The 22057-nt window shown below is 43.7% G+C and overlaps 1 protein-coding gene across 7 annotated transcripts in view; it reads left to right on the top strand.

The window, feature by feature from the left end:
* The window catches only part of LOC142852086 (ELMO domain-containing protein 2-like), a 63063-nt gene that overhangs the window by 7179 nt on the left and 33827 nt on the right, over positions 1 to 22057 (top strand). For 4 of the 7 annotated variants that reach the window (XM_075976487.1, XM_075976485.1, XM_075976486.1 and 1 more), the window contains exons 4-8: positions 5687 to 5784; positions 6002 to 6131; positions 9883 to 10016; positions 11717 to 11785; positions 20895 to 21010. In XM_075976487.1, the coding sequence (XP_075832602.1) occupies positions 5687 to 5784; positions 6002 to 6131; positions 9883 to 10016; positions 11717 to 11785; positions 20895 to 21010 (547 nt within the window). Of the gene's footprint in view, positions 1 to 5686; positions 5785 to 6001; positions 6132 to 9882; positions 10017 to 11716; positions 11786 to 12287; positions 12397 to 20894; positions 21011 to 22057 lie in introns of those variants that run through there. The other 3 variants (XM_075976490.1, XM_075976489.1, XM_075976488.1) reach the window with 2 other exon arrangements.

Here is a 22057-nt window from a genome sequence, read left to right as displayed (position 1 = left end):
AAAGAAAATCAGAGCATAATCAACATTTGTTTAGCATACCAAAGCAAATTTTAAAGACCTGAACTAATTTTCTGTATTTGTATCTTTAGAGACCTGAGAAGATACTAAGTCTAGAGTAAGCTGAGGAATTTACAAATAAGGCAGAAAAGCAATGAAATTATGAAACATACAAAAGTAGACTACCAACAAGCTCAGAAACTGATTTTTAAAAAAGATTAATAATATCAATAACCTCTATAACTGACCAAGTATGAGAGAAGAAAAATGCCGAGTATGTAGACAAGATATCACCCTAGCCTAGGTTCTGAAGTTCTGTGAGCGACTTCATGCCGGTAAATCCTGTAGCTTAGATGCAATGGAAAGAATTTGTAGAAAAGATAGTTTATCAACTAATGTGAAAATAAACAAAAGACCTAGCTGGCCATATATTCAAAAAAAGAAATCTCCAATTTAAAATGTTTAAAAAAATCTCCATCATTGGCCTAATTAATTCTCTTTTAAAAGATATTTGAACCTTTGTATTTTTATTTTAGGGTGTTTGCCGGCATGCATGCTTGTGCACCATGTACATTCTTGGGGCCCACGATGGTCAGAAAGGTATCAGATCTCCTGGAGCTGGAGTTACAGATGGTTGTGAGCCACTGTGTAGATGCTGGAAACGAAACCCAAGTCTTCTACAAGAGCAGCTAGTGCCCTTAACCATTGAGCCTTCTCTCCAGCCTGGCCTAATTCATTGTCACCAAACATTCATGGAAAGAAGAAACAGTGCCACTGTTAACAGAAAGTCCTAGGATATAGAGGTGAAAAAAGCATTTTTTATTTTTTTGAGGACAGACTAAAACCAAATAAAGAAAGACATGTAAATAAAAAGTACAACTCAGTACCCTTTATGAATGTGATACAAGAATCCTTACAGAACAGCAGCAAGGATAATAAATTATGATTGAAGTTTAAAATCAGTGAGTATAATTTATTACCACACTAACAGAGTCAGAAAAAATATGATCATTTTGATGGATACTAAAACATCTGATCATGTTTAAAAACTCCCACCTGAAGGCCAGCGAACAGTCTGCAGCTGGCACAGAAAACTTTCCGATAGTGAATGTCTTGTCATGTGTAGTGGAAATATGGCAGATGAATTGTGTTTCTCTGTTTCTGCTCGGCATCATTGCTGGAGATCCTGGGAGCCACAGCCAACCAGAAACAAACCCAAGAAATAGCTGGCCAGAAAGAACTATTAGCAGAAATGTAGTCTGAGAGTGTGGACAACCCTGGAGTCCTCAGAGGCTGCTGCTGTGTACTAACAAGCAAACTGAACAGTCTGGCAGCAGGTAGCTCACTGCTGTCTGTGTTAGCAGTGAGCTTCCGGACCATGAGAGAGCAGTGCTACCTACCACAGCAGCCAGAAGAGCACACACTGGGGAGTTTAGTAAACACTGTCTTCAGCCCTAAAACTTGTGGAGAAATTGTTGAGAAAAAAAAGTGTTGAAATAGGTGGAGCGGCGGGGCTGCGTCCCCAGCACCCCGCTGCCCGCACGGCTAGCTTTACCCAAAATAATTACACTGTATTCTTTTAAACACCACTTGGCCCATTTCTATCTAGCCTCTTCTAGGCTAGCTCTTGCACCTGGACTAGCCCATTTCTAATAATCTGCTGTAGCCCACGAGCTGGCTTACCAGGAATGATCCTAACCTGCATCTGCCTGGAGTGGGAAAATCATGGCGACTCTCCGACCCAGCCTCTTTCTCCCAGCCTTCTGTTCTGTTTACTCCACCCACCTAAGGGTGGGCCTATCAAATGGGCCTAGCGGTTTCTTTATTGCTTAACCAATGAAATCAACAGATTGATATATGACACTCCCACATCACTTCCCCTTTTTCTGTTTAAACAAAAAAAGGAAGGCTTTAACTTTAACATAGCAAAATTACATATAGCAAAACAGTTATCAAGCAAGAATTACAGTTACAATATTTATATCTATTTTATCTTTTATCATAACTAAGGAAAACTATAACTATTGATTCTTCAACTCCATCAAAGACCCCAGAAGGATATAATAATACCTAAGTAAACAAGAAGTCCAAAACTCTAGAAATGACAGAGACATCTCGCTGCCTGTACAGTCACCCAAAGTTCCTCTGTACCGTTGGGGCATCCATCTTCAGCCTTCAGGCCCATAGTATCCAGCAGACATTTCCATGAAGCAGGCAATTTCAAAGACAGTTCAGTCACTATCTGCTGTGTCCTGCAGAATGTCTTGCAGACTCTTTCATGAGTCATGAACCCCAAAAGACCGTCTCACCTTTAGGCAAGTTCAGCAGTCCTCTCTCTGCGGGTTCTCTGTGTCCATTTTATGCAACAGTCCAGGCAAGAGCAGTTTCTTGCCCAAATGGCTATCAAACTCCATAAGGAGCCTCTTCGATGCCCATCTTCCTCTCGAAGTAGATTGGTGCTGCCAGGAGCAGACATGTCTCATTGTCATGAAAAGCCCTAAGTTATTAAAATGTTTTAAATGCCATATTCTGCAGCCTTTGAGAGATATGAAGAATGCCTATCTGAAATATATCTCTATATATCTAGAAAATCTAAGTGACATGACTACAAACTTGACTATTATTTATGATTATCCATCAACAACCTATATTTCCTAATTATACATTACATTTAAAAAAACTACACAATCACAATACCTTAATCAATATCAGAAATACATATACATATAACAAAATTGACCTTAAAGTCCACACCAATGCAAATTATTCATATCTATATCATTTCCCCCTTTAAATGTAAAAGAACATTTATAAACAATATTTTGGGAACATGGGCGCAGTTTTTTCTCTCCAAACTGCTTCCTGCTGAATGGAGGTGCTGTTAATCAAATTGTTTAGGGTGTAACCTGTGTGTCAGGTTCATCTCAGTTGGCAGTTGAGTGAAGTAATTTTCTGAAGATGTTCACAGCAACTTTTCGGGAGGTCGTGGTCTATCATACCAAATCGGGATAGATGCAATCCACAGGGTCTGGTCCTCTGTGAAAACAAAAGAAGACCCTTTCCAAAGCATCATATCCTTAGACCCAAATTCCGAAGTCAAGATACCTTTAGAACATATGTGTAGGTTCAGCTTAGCAGCCCATATAATGAAATGTCTCTCTGTACTTAGCTCCTTCACTGTCAAAAATTTTAAAGAAAACACAATGTACATAATCCAGACTCTCTGTGAATTTTCCATTTTTACGTGGCTTATTTTTCTTTATTTCTTTTAATCTCTTAACTATCTGTACTCTGTCTCTTTAAAGACTTTACCTTTTTTTTAAAACCATTAACTTTATTCTCTATATTCATTTTCTTCTCTCTCTCAAGCCTACGTACATTCATACAACAGTGTGGTTTTTTATGTCTGAATCTGTTTTATTGTGAATCTGTAACATTTTTTTACTATCCAGGAGCATTTCTTAAAATGTTAAGCACTTCTTAAAAACTTAAGTTGCACCATGTACAGGTAATACGGTAATAAGGTACAGCCTGTTTCCTGCCCAGTCTAAACCTTAACTGCGCTGTTTTTATGGTAATTACGGTAGTTCCTGCCTAAGACCAGCACAGTTCATCATGGTGGAGCTGAGCAGCTCCTGCCTCAGAGCCATTTGGTGCCCCTGAGCCACACACAGTTCTAGGCACACAGCAGTCCACATTGCCATCAACCAAGCCGTAGCACATTACTCCAAATGCTCCATTCAAAAGCTCTGTCTCCGGCAGGATCCAGACAGAGATCGCAATGGCAGCACAGCCCAGAAAGCCGGCATTTTAAAACAGCCAGTTTTTTCCTGCTGCTGAGTCAGGAAAATTTCAAAATGGAGGACATACCATTTTGTGCTAGCTCTGGGGCCGCCAGGTAGGAGCGGCACTCAGCACTTTAATTCTGAGACTGAGGTGGCAGCACAGAAATTCTTTTCATCCAAGTTACAGCCAAATCTGACACGCAGAGCACTGCGCAGTCTGAAAACTCGTCTCTGTATGTCGGCAGGAATCCGCCATGCTCTTCTGCCTGCCTAAGCCTGATTCTGCAGTCTGCCCAGGTGCAGGCTGGGAGTGCTGAGCTGTCAGCACCGTCTCAGAGCACTCTCCTTCTGATCCCAAGGGGAAACACAAACATCCAGTCCCATAAAATCCTTTGAAATGCTTTAAAGCCACAGTTTGCAATGGCGCACAGTCCTAGGAAGCCGCAATTTAAAATGACGCAGCTTTTTTTCTGCTGCTGTTGCAGAATCAGGAAATCTCTCTACAGCACGCCACCAACAAACAGCAAAAATCTGTGTTAAACTCTCTCTCCCTTATTTTTAAGCCTTCTCAGGTTTTTTAAGTGGATTTAGTCCATCACGTAGGGCGCCATCTGTTGAAATAGGTGGAGCGGCGGGGCTGCGTCCCCAGCACCCCGCTGCCCGCACGGCTAGCTTTACCCAAAATAATTACACTGTATTCTTTTAAACACCACTTGGCCCATTTCTATCTAGCCTCTTCTAGGCTAGCTCTCGCACCTGGACTAGCCCATTTCTAATAATCTGCTGTAGCCCACGAGCTGGCTTACCAGGAATGATCCTAACCTGCATCTGCCTGGAGTGGGAAAATCATGGCGACTCTCCGACCCAGCCTCTTTCTCCCAGCCTTCTGTTCTGTTTACTCCACCCACCTAAGGGTGGGCCTATCAAATGGGCCTAGCGGTTTCTTTATTGCTTAACCAATGAAATCAACAGATTGATATATGACATTCCCACATCAAAAAAGAATAAAATGAAGCCTGGTATTCATCAATTAAAAGGCTCATTGTTGTTAAAATATAAGTTCCAAATTGACCTATGAGTTTGTGAAGTTATTTTTCTGTTTTATTTTGTTGTTCTAGACAGGGTTTCTGTGTGTAGCTTTGGAGCCTGTCCTAGAACTCACTGTGTCGATCAGGCTGGCCTTGAACTCAGAGATTCCCCTGCCTCTGCCTCCCAAGTGCTGGGATTAAAGGCATCTGCCCCCACCATCCGGCGAGTTAGCAAAATTTTAATTAGAATCACATTGAGTATGTTTTGAAGAAACTGACAAGCTCATCTACAGGCTTATGCAGAAATAGAGGGAGGGGTCGGGATAGCTCAAATGGTCCTCTAAGAGAGCCAGATTAAAGGACCTACCAGGGCTTTGTAGACAAGGAAGTTTTCAGACAGACCAGACAGACCCCACAGAATGGCTACCTTTTAATATGTTGACACAGTACTTCGTGGGAAAAGAAGCTGCCAGCAAGGGCTGCTAGAGAACTGGGTGCTGGGTGGGGAGCCCGGGCTGCAGACAGGAAGACAGCTCTTAGAGTCTGTTGCTGCTCCTTTTTAACATTGATTTTAAAACTCTGCATCTTTTTGACAATTTCATAAATATGTAATAGTTCATAACCATATTCTTCCCATTTTCATAACTTATTTTTTTAACCCACTGAGTTAAATTAGGATTTCTTTTATAAAAGAAACTAGGAGGCTTTTAGAAAACTGTAAATGTTTGCATGATTCCAGCTCTTGGAGATCTGAAGGAAGTGTGGTTTCTTTTTGCATTTTAATATGTTCTTGGTAAGACTGATTAAATGTCTCAAAACAGACTTCTACGTCAACTCTCCGGGACTTCTCTCATTCAGCTGTGTCTCGATACCCAGGTCCTCCAGAGTGCCACACGAGTTGCTGAGAGTGAGTTGGACAGATGTGTAGCGGACATAATGAAGGAGAAGAACATCTGCCGGGAGAAAGACACCAGGTGTGCTGCTCCCTCTGTGATGGCATGGGGCTCTGTAGCGTGCTGTGCCCAGCCCTGCTCAGGTTACCTGGGGAACAGGTAACTTGTGGGTTGTTCTGTGTGCACTTCAGAGTTTCATTGCTGTGTGGTGGAGTGTTCAGAGATGTGTGACGGAAAAACAGGCCTCGCTTTGTTGTGATAAGAGGTTTGAGTTAAACTAACAATGTTATCCTTTCAGTTTTCAGATATGCATGAGGACGTGCTTACTGCAGATATCCGGCTATAAGCAGCTCTACCAGGCTGTGGAAAATGTGAGGAAAAAACCCTATGATTCTGGCAATGCGCAGCATGAGAAACTGCTCCTCAAGGTAAGTGCTGGCTTAGTGTTCCAGCAGGCAGGCAGCTTCAACTGTGAGCACTGTGTGGGTTCTAGAAGCTCATTCAGTCCACCCATTTGTTTGCCTCTTGGAGAATGTGTGTTAGATTTCATTGATCGGGAAAGATTGTAGATCAACAACTTTTTAAAAATATTTTTTTTAATTTCATGTACATTGGTGTTTTGCATGTGTGTTTGTGTGTTTATGTGTTTGTTGGATCTCCTGGAACAGGAGGTACATACAGTTGTGAGCTGCCAAGGGAATGCTGGGAATTGAATCCAGGTCCTTTGGAAGAAGAGCCAGTGCTCTTAACCACTGAGCCATGTCTCCAGCCCCCTGATCAATAACTCTTACTTGATAAGCATTTTTTAGAATATATTCAGGTAAATAGAGCTTCTAAGATAAGTTATCCATTCATAAAAGGGGGGTTCTTCTGCCTCTAGGCAGGGGTGCCTGGGCCCCAGAGCTTCCGTTTATCCAATTTTTTTTGTGGAGGTTGGGCTTTCCCTCAGCAGCACAGAAGCTATGAAAATAGATGCCCCCTTTGCACAACAGCATTGGGGCATCAGTCAACAAAACTGCCACAGTAGACTACAACTGTAAGAAAGGACAGCTTCCTGTCACTTGCTCCTGGTGTGCAGGGTGTGCAGGCAGTGACACCGCTGTGGTAGAGAGTGCTGTAGCCCATCCAGTCTGGCTCTTCCTGCAGGGAAGGGGATTATAGGGCTCTGGGGGATGGGCTGGCCTGCTGCTGGTGCTAAAGTCCTAGAGCTTGGGAAGAGCTGCCTCCTGCTCAACTGTGCTCCAGTTCACACTGCCTTCAAGGGGGCTGAAGGGGTGCTTTTGAGTATGCTTGCTTTCCTTCATACTTTTGGTCTTCCTCTCTCCCTCCCCCTCTCTCCTCTCCCTCATCCTCTCTACTTCACTCCCTCCTCCCTCCTCATATTAGAGATTTTTTGGCATTTCATGTGGTGTGCTTAGTTTTGATTGACCCTCCCTACCTGCCTCTCCTCTCTGCTCCCCATCCCTGCTTAAACCCTTCTCTCCCAGTCTCCCGTTCCACTTTGATCTCACACATAACCCATTAGCATATATTGCACCTGGAGTTAGAACTGCACATAACCAAAAGTCCTATGAAAGTAACTTTGGGGAGAGCTTAAACACAGCAAAACTGGGGCTGGGGCCAGGGCCAGGGCTCAGCACCCAAGAGTGCTTACTGCTATTGCAGAGGACCTGGGTTCAATTCCCAGCACCATCTGTAACTGCAGCTCCAGGGGCTCTGACACCCTCTTCTGGTCTCAGAAGGCATGAGGCACACACATGGTGCACATAAACACATTCATAAACATAAAATGAAAATCTAAACAAACAGAAAAACCTTTTTTGGAAAAATATAAATAAATACTTTACCTAATTGCAAAATTAAAATAAAACTTGATATTATTTTGAGGTTAATAAAAGGTTACTATGTGGGTTGAGCTTATATTTGAAGTAATTTAAAGCATCCTAGATGAGTACTCTTATCTTCATTCACCTTAATTTGAGATGCTTTCTGTGTAACACCTGCCTTCCTGAAGGGATAAGACACACGGCCTAGCGCCTGCTCCAGGCACCTTTCCCCTTGGCTGTCCCTTATGCAGTTCAGCTCTGGAGGGAGTGACAGTTGCTGACTCTAAGTTTAGCTCAACAGTCCTGGGAAGAAAGCTGGAGTTGAAGTAGTTTTAAGTATAATCCAAAAACATGTTCACCAGCTTTTGTCAGTGTCTACGTTTGGGATACAAACTTCCACCTTAACCTTATGAAATCAGAATCTCCAGGCTACGGCCCATACTTGTATTTATGAATATTAAATTTTGAGTATTAAAAGCTCAGTATGATGGCATGTACCTATAATCTCAGAATTCTAGAGATTGAGGCAAGAGGAAGGGGATTCAAGACTCTCCTGGGCTACATAGCAAGATGCCCTCTCCATAATCAGACATCAAATAAGAACTGGGCAGTAATAAATAAAGGACAATGAGCTTATAATGCATGTTCCTAGAGAAGCTAAGTAAAAAGGTGAACCCAAAGACAAACACATAGTCATCCTCATGAATATTAACCTTCATCAGGCGATGAAAGGAGACAGAGACAGAGGAGCACGGGACAGAAATCTCAAGGTCAAAATCAGGAGCAGAAGGAGACGGAGCACGAGCAAGGAACTCAGGACCGCGAGGGGTGCACCCACACACTGAGACAATGGGGATGTTCTATCGGGAACTCACCAAGGCCAGCTGGCCTGGGTCTGAAAAAGCATGGGATAAATCCGGACTAGCTGAACATAGAGGACAATGAGGAATACTGAGAACTCAGGAACAATTGCAGTGGGTTTTTGATCCTACTGCACGTACTGGCTTTGGGGGAGCCTAGGCAGTTTGGATGCTCACCTTAGGAGACCTGGATAGAGGTGGGCGGTCCTTGGGCTTCCCACAGGTCAGGGAACCCTGATTGCTCTTCGAGCAGATGAGGGAGGGTGACTTGATCGGGGGAGGGAAATGGGAGGTGGTTGAGGGGAGGAGGCAGAAATTCTTAATAAATAAATAAATAAAAGAACTGGACAGTAGTGGTTTTATACTGCAGCCCACACATTGAAAGCCTTATGCTATGGTCACATTCCTTGTTGATGTCAATGAGCTGTCTGGGTTGCTAGTAAGAGAGTGGGCAAGATAAAGTCCAATGTAATTGTTGGATTTAGCTTCAGGGCCAGAATTCTGGAAGGCCAATCTTGACAGTTTCTTAGGTGACAGGACACTCTTCCAACACTCAACAGTGCCTCATGGCACTGAAATGGAGGTGGGGGTGCAAGCATTTTGTTTTGCCAAGCTTTTCAGTTTTTTAATCAGTGTCTACAATTCTGTTTTTGTCTGATGACTTACATAGGATCTTGAAACTGACTAAATTTTCTTAAATTAGTTTTCATTGACTGGTTTGTTCATATCTAATGAAGGGAAAGATTGTTAGTCAACAACTCTTGATAACACCTTAGTGTTAAAGATTCTACTTGTTTATAAGTAGGCCAATTAAAAAATAAATTTTATGAAATAGTCTCATGTACACACATACACTTATCTCTTGAATTTTATTAATATTATTTCTTCATGGTTCTCTCCCTCAGGCCTATTTTATTTTATTTGTTTTTGGTCCTATTTTATTTTATTGGATTAAAGATTAACTACCCAATATTATAGCAAAACCTGTTCAAACCAAATTATGGGTCCATTTATCCAAGACTGCTCTTAAGCAATTTAATTCTAGTAAATATATATATATGTGTGTGTGTGTGTGTGTGTGTGTGTGTGTGTGTGTGTGTGTGCAGCTAACATATATATTTGTTTACTAATCAATATGTTGCCATATATTGTGAATTATGACTTATAGACTGTAAATCATATAGAGAATGGGAAGTCAATATATATATATATATCAAAGAAGTTGTATATATATCAAATGATTAGTAAACATAGGCAGGTCATTGCTCCAGATGTCTGTGATTTTGATTTAAAGAAATGATTCTTTATAACAGTCTTTCTGATTGGAATAGTACACCATGTTTTTAATTCAACCCTTGTTGGTCTTAGAATTTGCCTAAAAGTTGTTGAGTTCAAAGTATTCAATTATGAGTTACTTAAGCTAAGAAAAGGAAAATGTCCCAGTAAACCAGGAACATCATTATCATTTGTAACACAAAAGCATGTTTTCACAGCTTTGGAGTCTTCTGATGCCTATGGAAAAGTTGAAGGCCCGGATCTCCAAGCAGTGGGTGGACATTGGTTTCCAAGGTGATGATCCCAAAACAGACTTCAGAGGCATGGGCATACTTGGACTGATCAATCTTGTGTAAGTGAAATAAGTTTCCTTTCCTTGGGTGAATGCAATTCCTTGTTATTTCCCGTCTCTTTCAAATCTAGTGAGAGCGGACCTGTTGTTTCGTATTGACTCTGAGTTTTCATAACTATAGTCCACATGTTTGCTAGGGTGCTGACAGCAACCAGCAACATAGTGTGCGCGCATGCGCATCCGCGCATCCCCTGTGCACACCTGTGTCTGTGATGACTCACCAGCGTTTGCAGTGCCTTCCTCCTCCTTTCTGTTTCTGCCCTCCTGTTTCCACTGTGTGGCTCTGACTGCATTTGGGAAAACAATCAGGTTAGGTGACATGCCCCTCACTATGTCTGGCAGTTGACCTGGACCCAGCTCTGTTTATCATGGCTGTAACAACTTGGCTTTTCCCTTAGTACTTGGGCCATGCGCATGGAACCCTAAAATACGTCACAGCCGATCGCCAGCACTACTCTAGTACACTGGAAGACCCAGCTCTTTACCAGTGGTTCTCAACGTGTGGGTCACGGCCCCGTGAGGAAAGTTCCATGATTCATAACAGTAGCAAAGTTACAGCTATAAAGCAGCAACAAAATAATTTTATGGTTGGAGTCACCACAACGTGAGGAACTGTGTTAAAGGGTTGCAACACAAGGAAGGTTGAGATAGAGTTCTTTTATAAATATGCATGTGTTTAGACTGCAGTCTTTCAGTTTACCTGTGAATTATGATTTATACACTATAAGTCATTTAGAGAATGAGAAGCCAATAATTTCTTTGTTTTTTTACTTTCGAGAGATGATTCTCTGTATAGGCCTGGCTATCCTGGAACTTGCTCTGTAGAATAGGCTTGCCTCGAACTCACTGAGTTCTGCCTGCCTCTCCAGAGTGCTGGGATTTAAGGCATGCATCACCACTGCCTGGCTCTTTGGATAATTTTACTGTGAAAAAAATCTGAAATTGAACTAAACTAAGTTAATACTGAGAAAAAATATTTAGGCCAATATGGATAAAGCTATTGGGGGAAAGATATGTCATAATGAGACTTCAAGATGTATGTTATTTTAAATTATAAAAGCATGTATGCTTTGGTAATTTCTAAAATCTTAAAAGTTCTATATAATTCTTCTTCCTTAGGATAAATCAGACAGTAATCTTTAAGGAAGATGAGCAACTTCCCCACCTCCCTCTGAGCCTGGGGCTTTAGTCATTTAGCAGTCTGACTCTTGACTGTGTTGAGGGTCTCAGACCTCTAGATGGAGTACAGGGCTCTTCCCTGAGCTGATGTGAAGAAGGCCAGGACTCACACAGGACTGTGATGTCTGCTTGTGAGCAGTGGGATAGAAATGCGCACTCCAGCTGTGGCAGAGAGGAGACAGAGACGGGCGGCCCAGCTGGTGCCCTCTGAGTATTGTACAGGCCGGAAATTAGCAAGTTTCAAAACGAGGACTTTTTTTTTTTGTAAGTAAATAGGAAATCCCTTTGTAGCTGAGTTCTCTGTTAAGATAGTCTTGCCATCTACCTGTGTTCCTTATTGAGAGGCCTGATTCCTTAGGATTAAATTTGGACTCTGAGACCTCTGTGAGCCATTGAAGGGGCTTGAAAGGGGGGTGGCTGTGGGAACAAGGCTGTTGTTTAGATGGTAGCATTTGCTTGTGCTGTGGTTTTCACGCTACTCGTGAGTGTAACGTTTTCATTTCATCGTCTTCCTTGTTCAGGTATTTCAGTGAAAATTACACCAGTGAAGCACACCAGATTCTTTCCCGTTCAAATCACCCGAAATTAGGGTAAGCTGGACAAACATTAAAGAAGCTAGACTCTAGCAATGAAAATGACTATATAAATCTGAAGGTATTTCAAAATATGTCTTAAAATGATGTTATTTTAATGCGTGATAACTATAGAAATGATATTATAAACTATTTTAAAGAAAAATGACCAAAAATGTTCTATGTATTCCAGTAAATTGTATCATATGATATAGTTTATAAAACAAAGATGGGGGCTCAAATTTTTTTTCAAAAATTATTTCAGGGGTGGTGGTGGTGCATACCTTTAATCCCAGCACTTGGGAGGCAGAGATGGATCTCTGTGAGGTTCAAGGCCAACCTGGTCTACAAGAGCTAGTCCCAGGACAAGCTCCAAAGCTACAGAAGAACCCTGTCTCGACCCCCCCAAAGTCTCTTTAGCTACTGCCTTATGTTATATATGTTTATTTATTTATTTATTAAAGATTTCTACCTCCTCCCCGCCACCGCCTCCCATTTTCCTCTCCCTTCCCCAATCAAGTCTCCCTCCCTCGTCAGCCCAAAGAGCAATCAAGGTTCCCTGCCCTGTGGGAAGTCCAAGAACCATCCACCTCCATCCAGGTCTAGTAAGGTGAGCATCCAAACTGCCTAGGCTCCCACAAAGCCAGTACGTGCAGAAGGATCAAAAACCCAGTGCCCTTGTTCTTGAGTTCTCAGTAGTCCTCATTGTCCGCTATGTTCAGCGAGTCCGGTTTTATCCCATGCTTTTTCAGACCCAATGCAGCTGGCCTTGGTGAGTTCCCGATAGAACATCCCCATGGTCTCAGTGTGTGGGTGCACCCCTAGCAGTCCTGAGTTCCTTGCTCGTGCTTTCTCTCCTTCTGCTCCTGATTTGGACCTTGGGATTTCAGTCTGGTGCTCCAATGTGGGACTCTGTCTCTGTCTCCTTCCATCGCCTGATGAAGGTTAATATTCAGTATCTGTTACTTAGTACGCTGTTGTTGTGTGTGTGAGTGTGTATGTTTACGTGGGTGCACCTGCATATGCACCTGTGTGTCTTTTCTGTGAACACGCATGTCTTGGAACAAAGATATGGGCTAGAATAGTGATTCAGAGTAGAGTTGGAAGACCTCAATGCCTAGTTCCTGCGTTGGTCAGGACCGCAGTGGAAAGACATGGAGAGTTTTAGACCTAGGGAAAGCTTCATAAGCCACGGTTGAATGAAGACTGGGCAGCTAATAATCTACAAACAAACAAAATAAATAAATAAACAAATTAGAAAATGAATTTATTTGGCCAAGCACGATGGTGCATACTTTTAATTCTAGCACTTAGAGGTAGAGGGAGACATATCTTTGTAAGTTTGAGGCCAGCCTTGACTACATAGTGAGTTCTTGAAAAACAACAAAATAAAAATATTTTAAAAACCTACATTAAAAAAATTCTTCTTTACAGCGGGAATACCTTCAGTCAATAGTCTTTCAGGTACCAGCCCACTTTGGGCATAGTCTCATGTACTATAAATGCAGACAAAAGGCATGCATGGGTTTCTTGGGAACCTCTTGGCTGTTGTATTTGGTTCCAGTTCCCAGTGCAAGCAAAGGACCGCAGATCACTACTCTTTCTGTGAGTTTATCCCCAGGTAAACAAACCTTTGTTATGCTCCACTCCAGGCTGTTGTGCGACTCTTTTGTACACCAGCACTTCTCATGTTCGGTGAGGCTAATTACCTTGTATGGATTGACTGATCACACAGACACTAGCAGTAGTGGAAGACCCTCAGAGCAGCAAATGAGGCCTGTTCTCAAGTCTGCTTGGGCTCCAAGTAGTGCTGCTGAGACACAGGTGGCTAGGACTCTGCGAGTGCTCAGACACCCCTACTATGCATCTCCCGTGATGACTTTTAGGGTCTGGCTGCTCCAGCTTCCTATTGTTGTACTCCCCTGTTCCGATCCTAAACTCCAGCACATTCTTACCTTTGCTGAGAGTTAACAGCTTGGCTTTATCTCTTCTCCCAGACTGTGAGCTTTTGGAGAACTGAAGAACCCTTCACTTCAGACTCATGGTGAATAATCAAAATATGTTGGTTAAGAGGTTCACCACTGGGAATTTCCAGGAGCAAAGAATGGCAGCTGTCCTGCAATTTCAGTTAGAAATACACTCCATTGACTGAAGCCTCTGAAGAGAAGAAATTTGGAGGATCCACAGGGAGAAAATGTCTATAATGGGTTACAGAGAATGCAGCAAGCTGTCAGAGAAGAAAATGTAGCGTGTCCATGTCTTCTGGGCCCCAAATTACAGCAGATGTCATTTTTTTCATACTTTAAAATCCTATTACTTCAAATTCATTGTGCAAAATATTTATTATAATTCTTTTTAGAACTTCCTTATTGCTGCCGTATATGTGATGTGAATGTGTGCCAGAGGGCACATATGCCACAGAGCCTGTCTGGTGGTCAGAGGACAGCTTTGTGGAGTCTGTTCTCTCCTTGAACTTTATGTGGATTTTGGGGACAAAACTCAGGTTTTCCAGGCTTGAATGGCAAACACCTTTATCTGTTGAGCTGTTTTTCTGGCCTTCAATACAGTTCTTTCAAATAATTATTTAGTGTGTATGTGTGTGTTCCTAATGTGTTCAATGGTATGTGCTTCAGGTTCAGGGTTATTGTATGAAATGTGTTACTACTTAAAGCATCTAGCACAGTGGACAATTGGATCATGATGGCAGTGACCAGCATTGATGTCCCTTTGATGTGTGCATGCATCCATTTCATGAAGAGCAGCAGGCTACGAACCCAAGCACTTGGAGCCCGTGTCCAACCTTCCACTTAGCCAACCCTTTTGCCTTTTGGTCACAGTTCCCATTACTTAGCTCTACTCAGGTGGATGCCGTGAACCAGGGCCTCAGAGACTTAGTGCCTCTTCTTCACTTGGACTCAGAGACTTCCAGTGTTCTCCAACCTCCTTGCTCAATCAAGGCTGCCCTGTGGTGGACACGCGACTTTCATTTCCAGCCTAGCTGAGTTAGCTGCAGTGGGAGAGGATACAGAGAGCAAATTCTCCTTGGATAGTGGAGTGTCTGACTGCAGCTGTGCAGACAGTCCAGGCTCCATGCTGCTGCCTTTCTGGGGCTCCACCAGGGTTGCTGAGAGCATAGGGAACCTTCGGCTGGCTATTTAATGGAGTGCTGTATGGATGGAAGCGTTGAGGGTGGGGACCAACAGTGGCATGGCCAGGATACCTGGCCTTCTAGGTAAGCCTGACCTCACACAGATAAAGTTACTGCAGGCTGAATCCCCAGGCCCCTGCCATCTGTGTCTGAGGCAACCATGCATTAACCAGTTTCTCTCCACTATCCAGCAGCTCCATGATTCTTAGCATCTAAGTCTAAGTCACATATATTCCATACCATAGACTATTTATCAATCAAGCTCCTGCCATGTGGTATAGGACCCCTCTTCCCCTCTAAAACCATTTTCTTTTAAAAATAATTTGCTTATTTTTTTTAAAGATTTATTTATTAATTGTGTATACAGCGTCTGCATGCATGTATCCCTGCAGGCCAGAAGAGGGCATTTTATCATAGATGGTTGTGAGCCACCATGTGGTTGCTGGGAATTGAACTCAGGACCTTGGGAAGAACAGTCAGTGCTCTTAACCTCTGAGCCATCTCTCAGTCCCTAATTTGCTTATTTTGTTTCATGTGCATTGGTTTGCCTGCATGTATGTCTATGTGAGTGGCAAGTCCCCTGAAACTGGAGTTACAGACAGTTGTGAGCTGCCATGTGGGTGCTGGGAGTTGAACCTGGGTCTTTGGAAAGAGCAATCAGTGCTCTTAACTACAGAGCCATCTCTCCAGTCCCATCCCTCTAAGCCCTTTAAAACTGGATACCTAGCTTTGTCTGGTAGAACAGAAGCTTGTCTTGCTTTGGAGTCCTGCCAAATGGTGCTGCCTGCCTGCCTGCCTGCTGCATTGATAACTCTTTTATAATTCTCTCACTGAATGACAGTTTGTCTTAGAGCCTCGCTCTTGAACCCCCCTCCTTTCCTTTTTTTCCTTAAAGAGGCAGTGAGGAAAAGCAGGCAGAGGCACCAGGTCAGGCACCCACAGGTTGGGGAGGTGGGGAAAAGGACAGATGAGAACCACTTAGGGGACACATGGGTCATGTCATGGATCCTGAAGATCCCACTGATTGAGGGGTGGACCTGTCTACTTACTTTATTTCCTTCCTGGCCAATGGATGAGCCATCCCTGTGCACTCCACCTGTGAGACCCATCCCCTCTACTTGCTTTCATCTCATGCCAATTTTCTCTTAATAGTCCTAGATCCCTCTCACAGCACGGTAGCATATTCTAATCTGTCTTTTTCTTGATCCCCCATTCCTCCCTTCCTCTTTATTGCAATCTTTTTTTTTTAGAGGCTGCAATATTTATTTGGTTGCTCATATGTTCTCTTCTCTTAACTGATGGGAATCTACTCCATTCAGGCCCCTTTTCCCACCTCTCCCAAAAATTCAGTTTTCCACAGTCTTCTATAATAGTATCATCTACAGTTCATACACTTAAGCCTATGGTACCATTTTACATTCAATCCATGTTGAAATTACCTGGTGTGAGTGAGAAGGAAACACAGAGGATCACGCAACAAACCCGCTTAGGAGTTTATTAGAGGGCGCGTGTACAGGCCTGGGAAGTCAGTGTGCAGAGAGAGAGATGGAGTCCAGCTTTTAAAAGCTGCCTAGCACATGTGCACAGGGGGTTGACATGACTATGTCATACACAGATGACAGGGCTCACACATGTGTGCAACCATACGTGACCACACATGTGCACATGGGCTTAGCTGAGTCATATGTGGATGATGTAATCTATACTGCACTTATGTCATGTGGGGCTCTTTAACATTCAGGCACTTCTGCCTGAGGGTTTGTCTGCACATGCATGGCTCCTAGAACCCGGAAATATCAGCCTTATTGATTACAGATATGATAATGTGTGATTTTTTTTCCCCCAGAGCGATGGGAACAAATGCCTATTCCCCATTGATAGAGCACCAAATGAAACTAGTTTACTTGAGTGTGGCTTCATGAACCAGAGAGTTTGCTAGGGTTATGTCAGGAAAATAGGTTGTGGGTGACTCAAAGCTCACCCCCAACATAGGCAATGGAAATGACATCCCTGGAGCTCTCTTCATGACTTGCAGGAGCTTGTCTGTCTGAGGGCATCTTCCCTACAGCAGTCACTGTTTCTCTGACCTAGAGAGAAATGAGAGCGAGAGCGAGAGCAAGAGACAGAGAGAGAGCGAGAGAGAGAGCTAGAGAGAGCGGGCTGACCTTCAGGGCTTCCGTACACTTGTAAAGTCTACTTTCTGAGCCTTGTTTCCTTCACATCCTTCCCACGTCTTACGTGCCTCCCTTCTCCATTGAGAGGCTGCAGGTTGAAGCTGGATCAGAGAGATGGGGCATGAATAAAGACAGCAAAGGGGAGCCATTGCATAGCTCAGGGAAGGTGCAGCCAGAGTCTGGGGTGTAAGATACCCAGCTTTCTTGTCTCTAACCACCTGCACCCCTAGCAGGAACAGGGGGATGGCCTCAGGAAAGAAGGCTGTGAATTTCAGGTGGCTGGGCACAAATGTTCTCCCTCTACCCTGCTTTTACATGGACCTGGCACATTCTTTCTCACAGGAAACCCGTTGATAATCTACGGTGATAGAGCGCCATCACTGCCGCATCATCGCAGTGCAGTGCCCGTACCCACGCCTATGCATTACCCCAAGCTGGACGAGGAGAGTGAAGTGAGCATTGTGTTATAAACTGCCAAGCCCATTAGTCACTCAGCTATCAACCATAAATATGACAGGTCCATCCATCAATCCTGCACCTTTTTTCTGGTCTTGGGATGCATGCATTAGCAACTTAATGGATTTAGGAGCATTTTCTCCTATAGACTTGAAACAGAGAGTATTTTATGATTAGCCTCACGGGCCATGAGGGAAGGAAAAAGGAGTCACCTTCTGCCACAGTGCTCAAATCTTTGTGGGTCCAGAGAACAAAATGCCACTCACTAAAGCTGCTGACATTGGCTGCATTTAGGAGACCTCAAAGACACCAGAGCCTGGCCCAGCAGTCAGGGACATCAGTGGCTGTGATATGCGTCTCGCAGCTCTGGGCCAGCTGGCCACACTTGTGACACTTGACTGGAAGGCTCTCTGTCTGGGACCAGTTTTCTCCAGGATTGCACAAATTCAGGATCCCAAGTCACATCCTCGTTCTGTGTCTACTGTGGGTGTGCTAATTTTATGTCTCAGTCATGGGTTTCTGTCTTCTTCAAGATTGTTCTTCCTGTAAACCTGAGCTGCTTGTCTATCATCCATTAGCCTATCTTTGTAGTCTCTGTTTCTCAGTACTTCTCACACTCAAGGCCCTGAAAAAGATCAGTTTAGATAAAGTCCTCTCCTTTCCAGGCTTGTAGAGAGGGATGTGCACCCCAAGGATGTACACCCCATGGAAGAATCAGAGATGATGAGACCCTGGTTTTCCTTCTGGTCATGGGAGACCTTCATTGCCACTCCACCCTGACTTTAGGACTTGGCCATGATGGATTGATGGGTTGTATTTTTTGTGCTTGGGCTGTCCTGTCTGGGATCATCCTGGTAGGCAGGAGATGCCCATCCTGTAGGTTGAAACTGGATGCCCTCTGCACATTGCTTGGTGGATGATGGTGGATAATGTGACCTGGATCTGAGGTTTTGGAATTATACAGATCTAAGGAGGGATCCCTATTGTGTGACCATAGGTATTTTATTTCATGAGCTGATTTCCTCTCCAGGTGGGCACTGATGCCAGTGGATGCATGTATCAATTGCTTCCTCTGGGTTAGGTGTTGTGTTGAACTAACTTGTGATTTGATGGATGAAGCTCATGTTCTCACACCAGCTCCAAGGGTAGGAGCTCAACCTTGACCAGGCAGGGGCTGGACTGCAGAAGGCCTAACCTATTGGGGCAATGGTTCTGCCAGGGTAATTTACTGCTTTTAAGGGGTTGCTAATTTCTGGAGGCTTTTCCGGCTGTGAGAAATGGCTAGGGAAGCCACTTCCCCCATCCTAATGAGGAATTATCTACTGCGTCCGCAGTGGTGCTGTGAAGCCCCATTCTAGGACAAGAATATTGGTGGGGCCATCAGGGACACAGTTATGTGAGACCTGCTTTCTCCATACTTACCAAGAAATATTTCTGCAACTCTTGGGGGCAGTTGTCTCCCTCTTACGTGGGACACCAACATTCTACCACAATTATCAATACACGTGTTTGTTTTCCAGCAGACTACAGTCTTTGGAGTCAGGGTCCCTTACTCGTTTATATATTCTTAAAATCTACCATAATTTTGGTTATAGACATTCTCTGTGTTTGTGGGATGAATAGTGAAGGTTTAAAAAAAATCTTACAGGGTTTTATTTATTGTGGTGGTTGGAATGAAAATAGCCTCCATAAGCTCATAGGCAGTGGAATTATTTGAAAGAATTAGGCCATGTGGCCTTGTTGGAGTAGGTGTGTTCTTGCTGGAAGAAATGCATTTCTGGGGTTGGGCTTTGGGGTTTCAAATATCCAAGCCAGGCCCAGTGGCTTTCTCTCTTCCTGCTGCCTGCTGATTCAATTGTAGAACTCTCTGCTCCTTGTCCAGCACCATGTCTGCCTGTGTGCAATCATGCTCCCCACCAGGGTGATAATGGACTAAATCTCTGAACAAGTCAGTCCCAAAGAGAAACATTTTCCTTATAAGAGTTGCTGTGGTCACAGTGTCTCTTGACAGCAATAGAAACCCTAACTAAGACATTTATCAAGAATGGAATTTAAAGCTTATGTACCTGAAAAGGAAAGGAAATCTGACCACTGTCAAAGTATTCCAAGTTTTATACAAAAAGATGCTCAGAATGAATACATTTATTTATTCTCTCTCTCTCTCTCTCTCTCTCTCTCTCTCTCTCTCTCTCTCTCTCTCTCTCTCTCTCTCTCTCTCTGTGTGTGTGTGTGTGTGTACCCAGAGTGAGTGTAGAGGTCAGAGGACAGATTGCAAGAGTTGGCTCTCTCTTCTACCACAGATACCTTCGGGATACAGTTCAAGTCCCCAGGCTTGGGACAGGCTCTTCCACTCGCTGAGCCATCTTGATGCTCCAACCTTTTGTATCTTATTTATTTAGACAGAGTCTTATTATGTAGCCATGGCAGTCATTGACCTTAAGATCTTCCCGCTTCAAGGTTTGGAATTCAGGCATGTGCCATCATGCCCAGTTGTGTTTCTAAGATCACAGCTTCCTGTACTAGCAGTTTGATTCCCTCCATGTTCTCTTCTACATGTATACCCATGCATTCTAAAATTACATATTTACCTATGGATGCTATTACATATTAGTTTTGTGTCTTGCATTTTTTCCAACAGGGTTTTATATAACCCAGGGTGACCTTGATCTTGAACTCCTGATGATCCTCCTGCCTCTCCCTCCCATGTGCTGAGGTTACAGGCTGACTATTCTTTTCACTTTATTTTCTGGGTACAGGAGGATGAAGCTTTATCCTCGCACATTTTATACCACAGTTCCCTAGTCCATGCTCTCTTTTTCGCCCCTGGCTTCAGTGGTGCAGGCCCAAGGCTATGAACTGTGTTGGAAGGGCAGCTAGAGGCTTGAGGATGCTCTTGCCATGTGGCAGGCAAGGTCGGTCACATTACTGCCCCTCCCTCTTGTTGAGATTTGGGTGGGAATGGGCACCTATTTCTCTCTGCAAGAGGTGAGGCATAGGAGAGGGCTGCAAGACGTCTCCAGCACTCCTGGGTGAGAGCCAAGCTTTATCTCTGAACTACACAACCCTCTCGAGTGTAGGCAGGGCAGAAGCACTCCAGCAGATGAGGTGTCTCTAAGCCTGCACTCAGTGCTCCTGACTGGTCATCCCTGTGAACCACCTCCCCATTCCCCATCTCCCTTAGTTCTCTTGCTATTGGCTGTACAGCTGCTGAATTCTGTTTTTCCTGGGTTTGTCATGAGGAGGCATTTCCACACTAAACAAAGACTTAATGTTTTCCAGTGTCTTATTTTATGCTCCTCCTAGCTCTCTACGGTGAGTGACTCATTCATTTATCATTCCTCTTGAGCAGACAGCATGCTGCCAAAGCACCGGGCACGCAGAGGTCGAATAAACACCATGAGACCAGATCAGGGACCACTCTGAGAGCTGCATGGAGTGGATTCAGCCCTGGAGCAGAGGACGGAGGTTGGTGGTATTACTGGAACACTGGTGTCACCTGTCACTCACAACTTCGGGTAGCAGAGGGTTGAATCTTCAAGCTATACTTCACTCAGAAGGCTAGCAGCAGGAGAAGAGGAAGGAAGCAGAAGACTGCCTTCAGTCTCATCTCAAGCCAGCCGGCTGCAGGGCACCCCAGTTACAACAGTCATCACAGATTTCAGTCTTGTTCCTGCTATTCATGGTGTCAGTGTCTCTTTCCTTCCATCTCCTGTACTTCCTCCTCATTATCTTCTGTCTGACAGCTAAGTTCCAGGTACTTCCAGGAACACTGAGTATGCTTAGGTGCTGCTACTGTTGTTCCTGCATCCTTCTAGGAGTCTGGGTGGAGCAAGTGTTAACTCAGGACAAAGCAAGCCATTGATGCCATTGTACAATGTCTGCCTGCCTATTCCTCTCTGCAATACGGAGTACAAATGTGTCTTTATGAGATACAGGTAAAAGTGCCGTTTATTCATTACTTCTTTTACTTCTGTGACCAAACTCCTGGTAAGAAGCAATTTAAAGTAGGGTTTATTTTAGTTCACAACTTCAGAAAGAAAAAGCCTGTCATGATGAGTAGGCATAGAGGCAGCAGCATGTGCGACTGGGCATACTGTCTGCAGTTAAGATAAATGCTGATGATCTATGCAATTCTTTCTTTTTCAAGGTCTGGTCATTTATTTCTTACCATTCAAGACTCATTTTTGACTGGACTCAGAAGTAGAAACTTTCAGTGAATACAGCCTACATCCCTTGGCAATCTGTTCCTGACATTTTTTATTTGGCTTCTTTCAGTCTCTAGGCCTGAAGTTTAACCTACTCCACAAGCTCCTCCTTGTCTTTGTGTGTGCATTGTTTCTTCAGAGAATATGTTGGCATTTGTGTTGCAGGGAACCTGGAGTAACAGATACCGATTTGGGCATTTTGGTCTTGGGCTTCTTGCCTTCTTTGCTTAGGGGCTTCCTGACAGTGTATTAGCAACTGAAAAACTTTCTAATTCTGCTGGATTTTGGGGGTCCCAACTGCTTAGAC

The sequence above is a fragment of the Microtus pennsylvanicus genome, chromosome 6 (genome assembly GCF_037038515.1).
Source record: "Microtus pennsylvanicus isolate mMicPen1 chromosome 6, mMicPen1.hap1, whole genome shotgun sequence".
Taxonomy (NCBI): Eukaryota; Metazoa; Chordata; class Mammalia; order Rodentia; family Cricetidae; genus Microtus; species Microtus pennsylvanicus.
The sequence above is the reverse complement of the archived record's forward strand: the minus strand, read 5'-3'. Positions and strand labels throughout refer to the sequence as shown.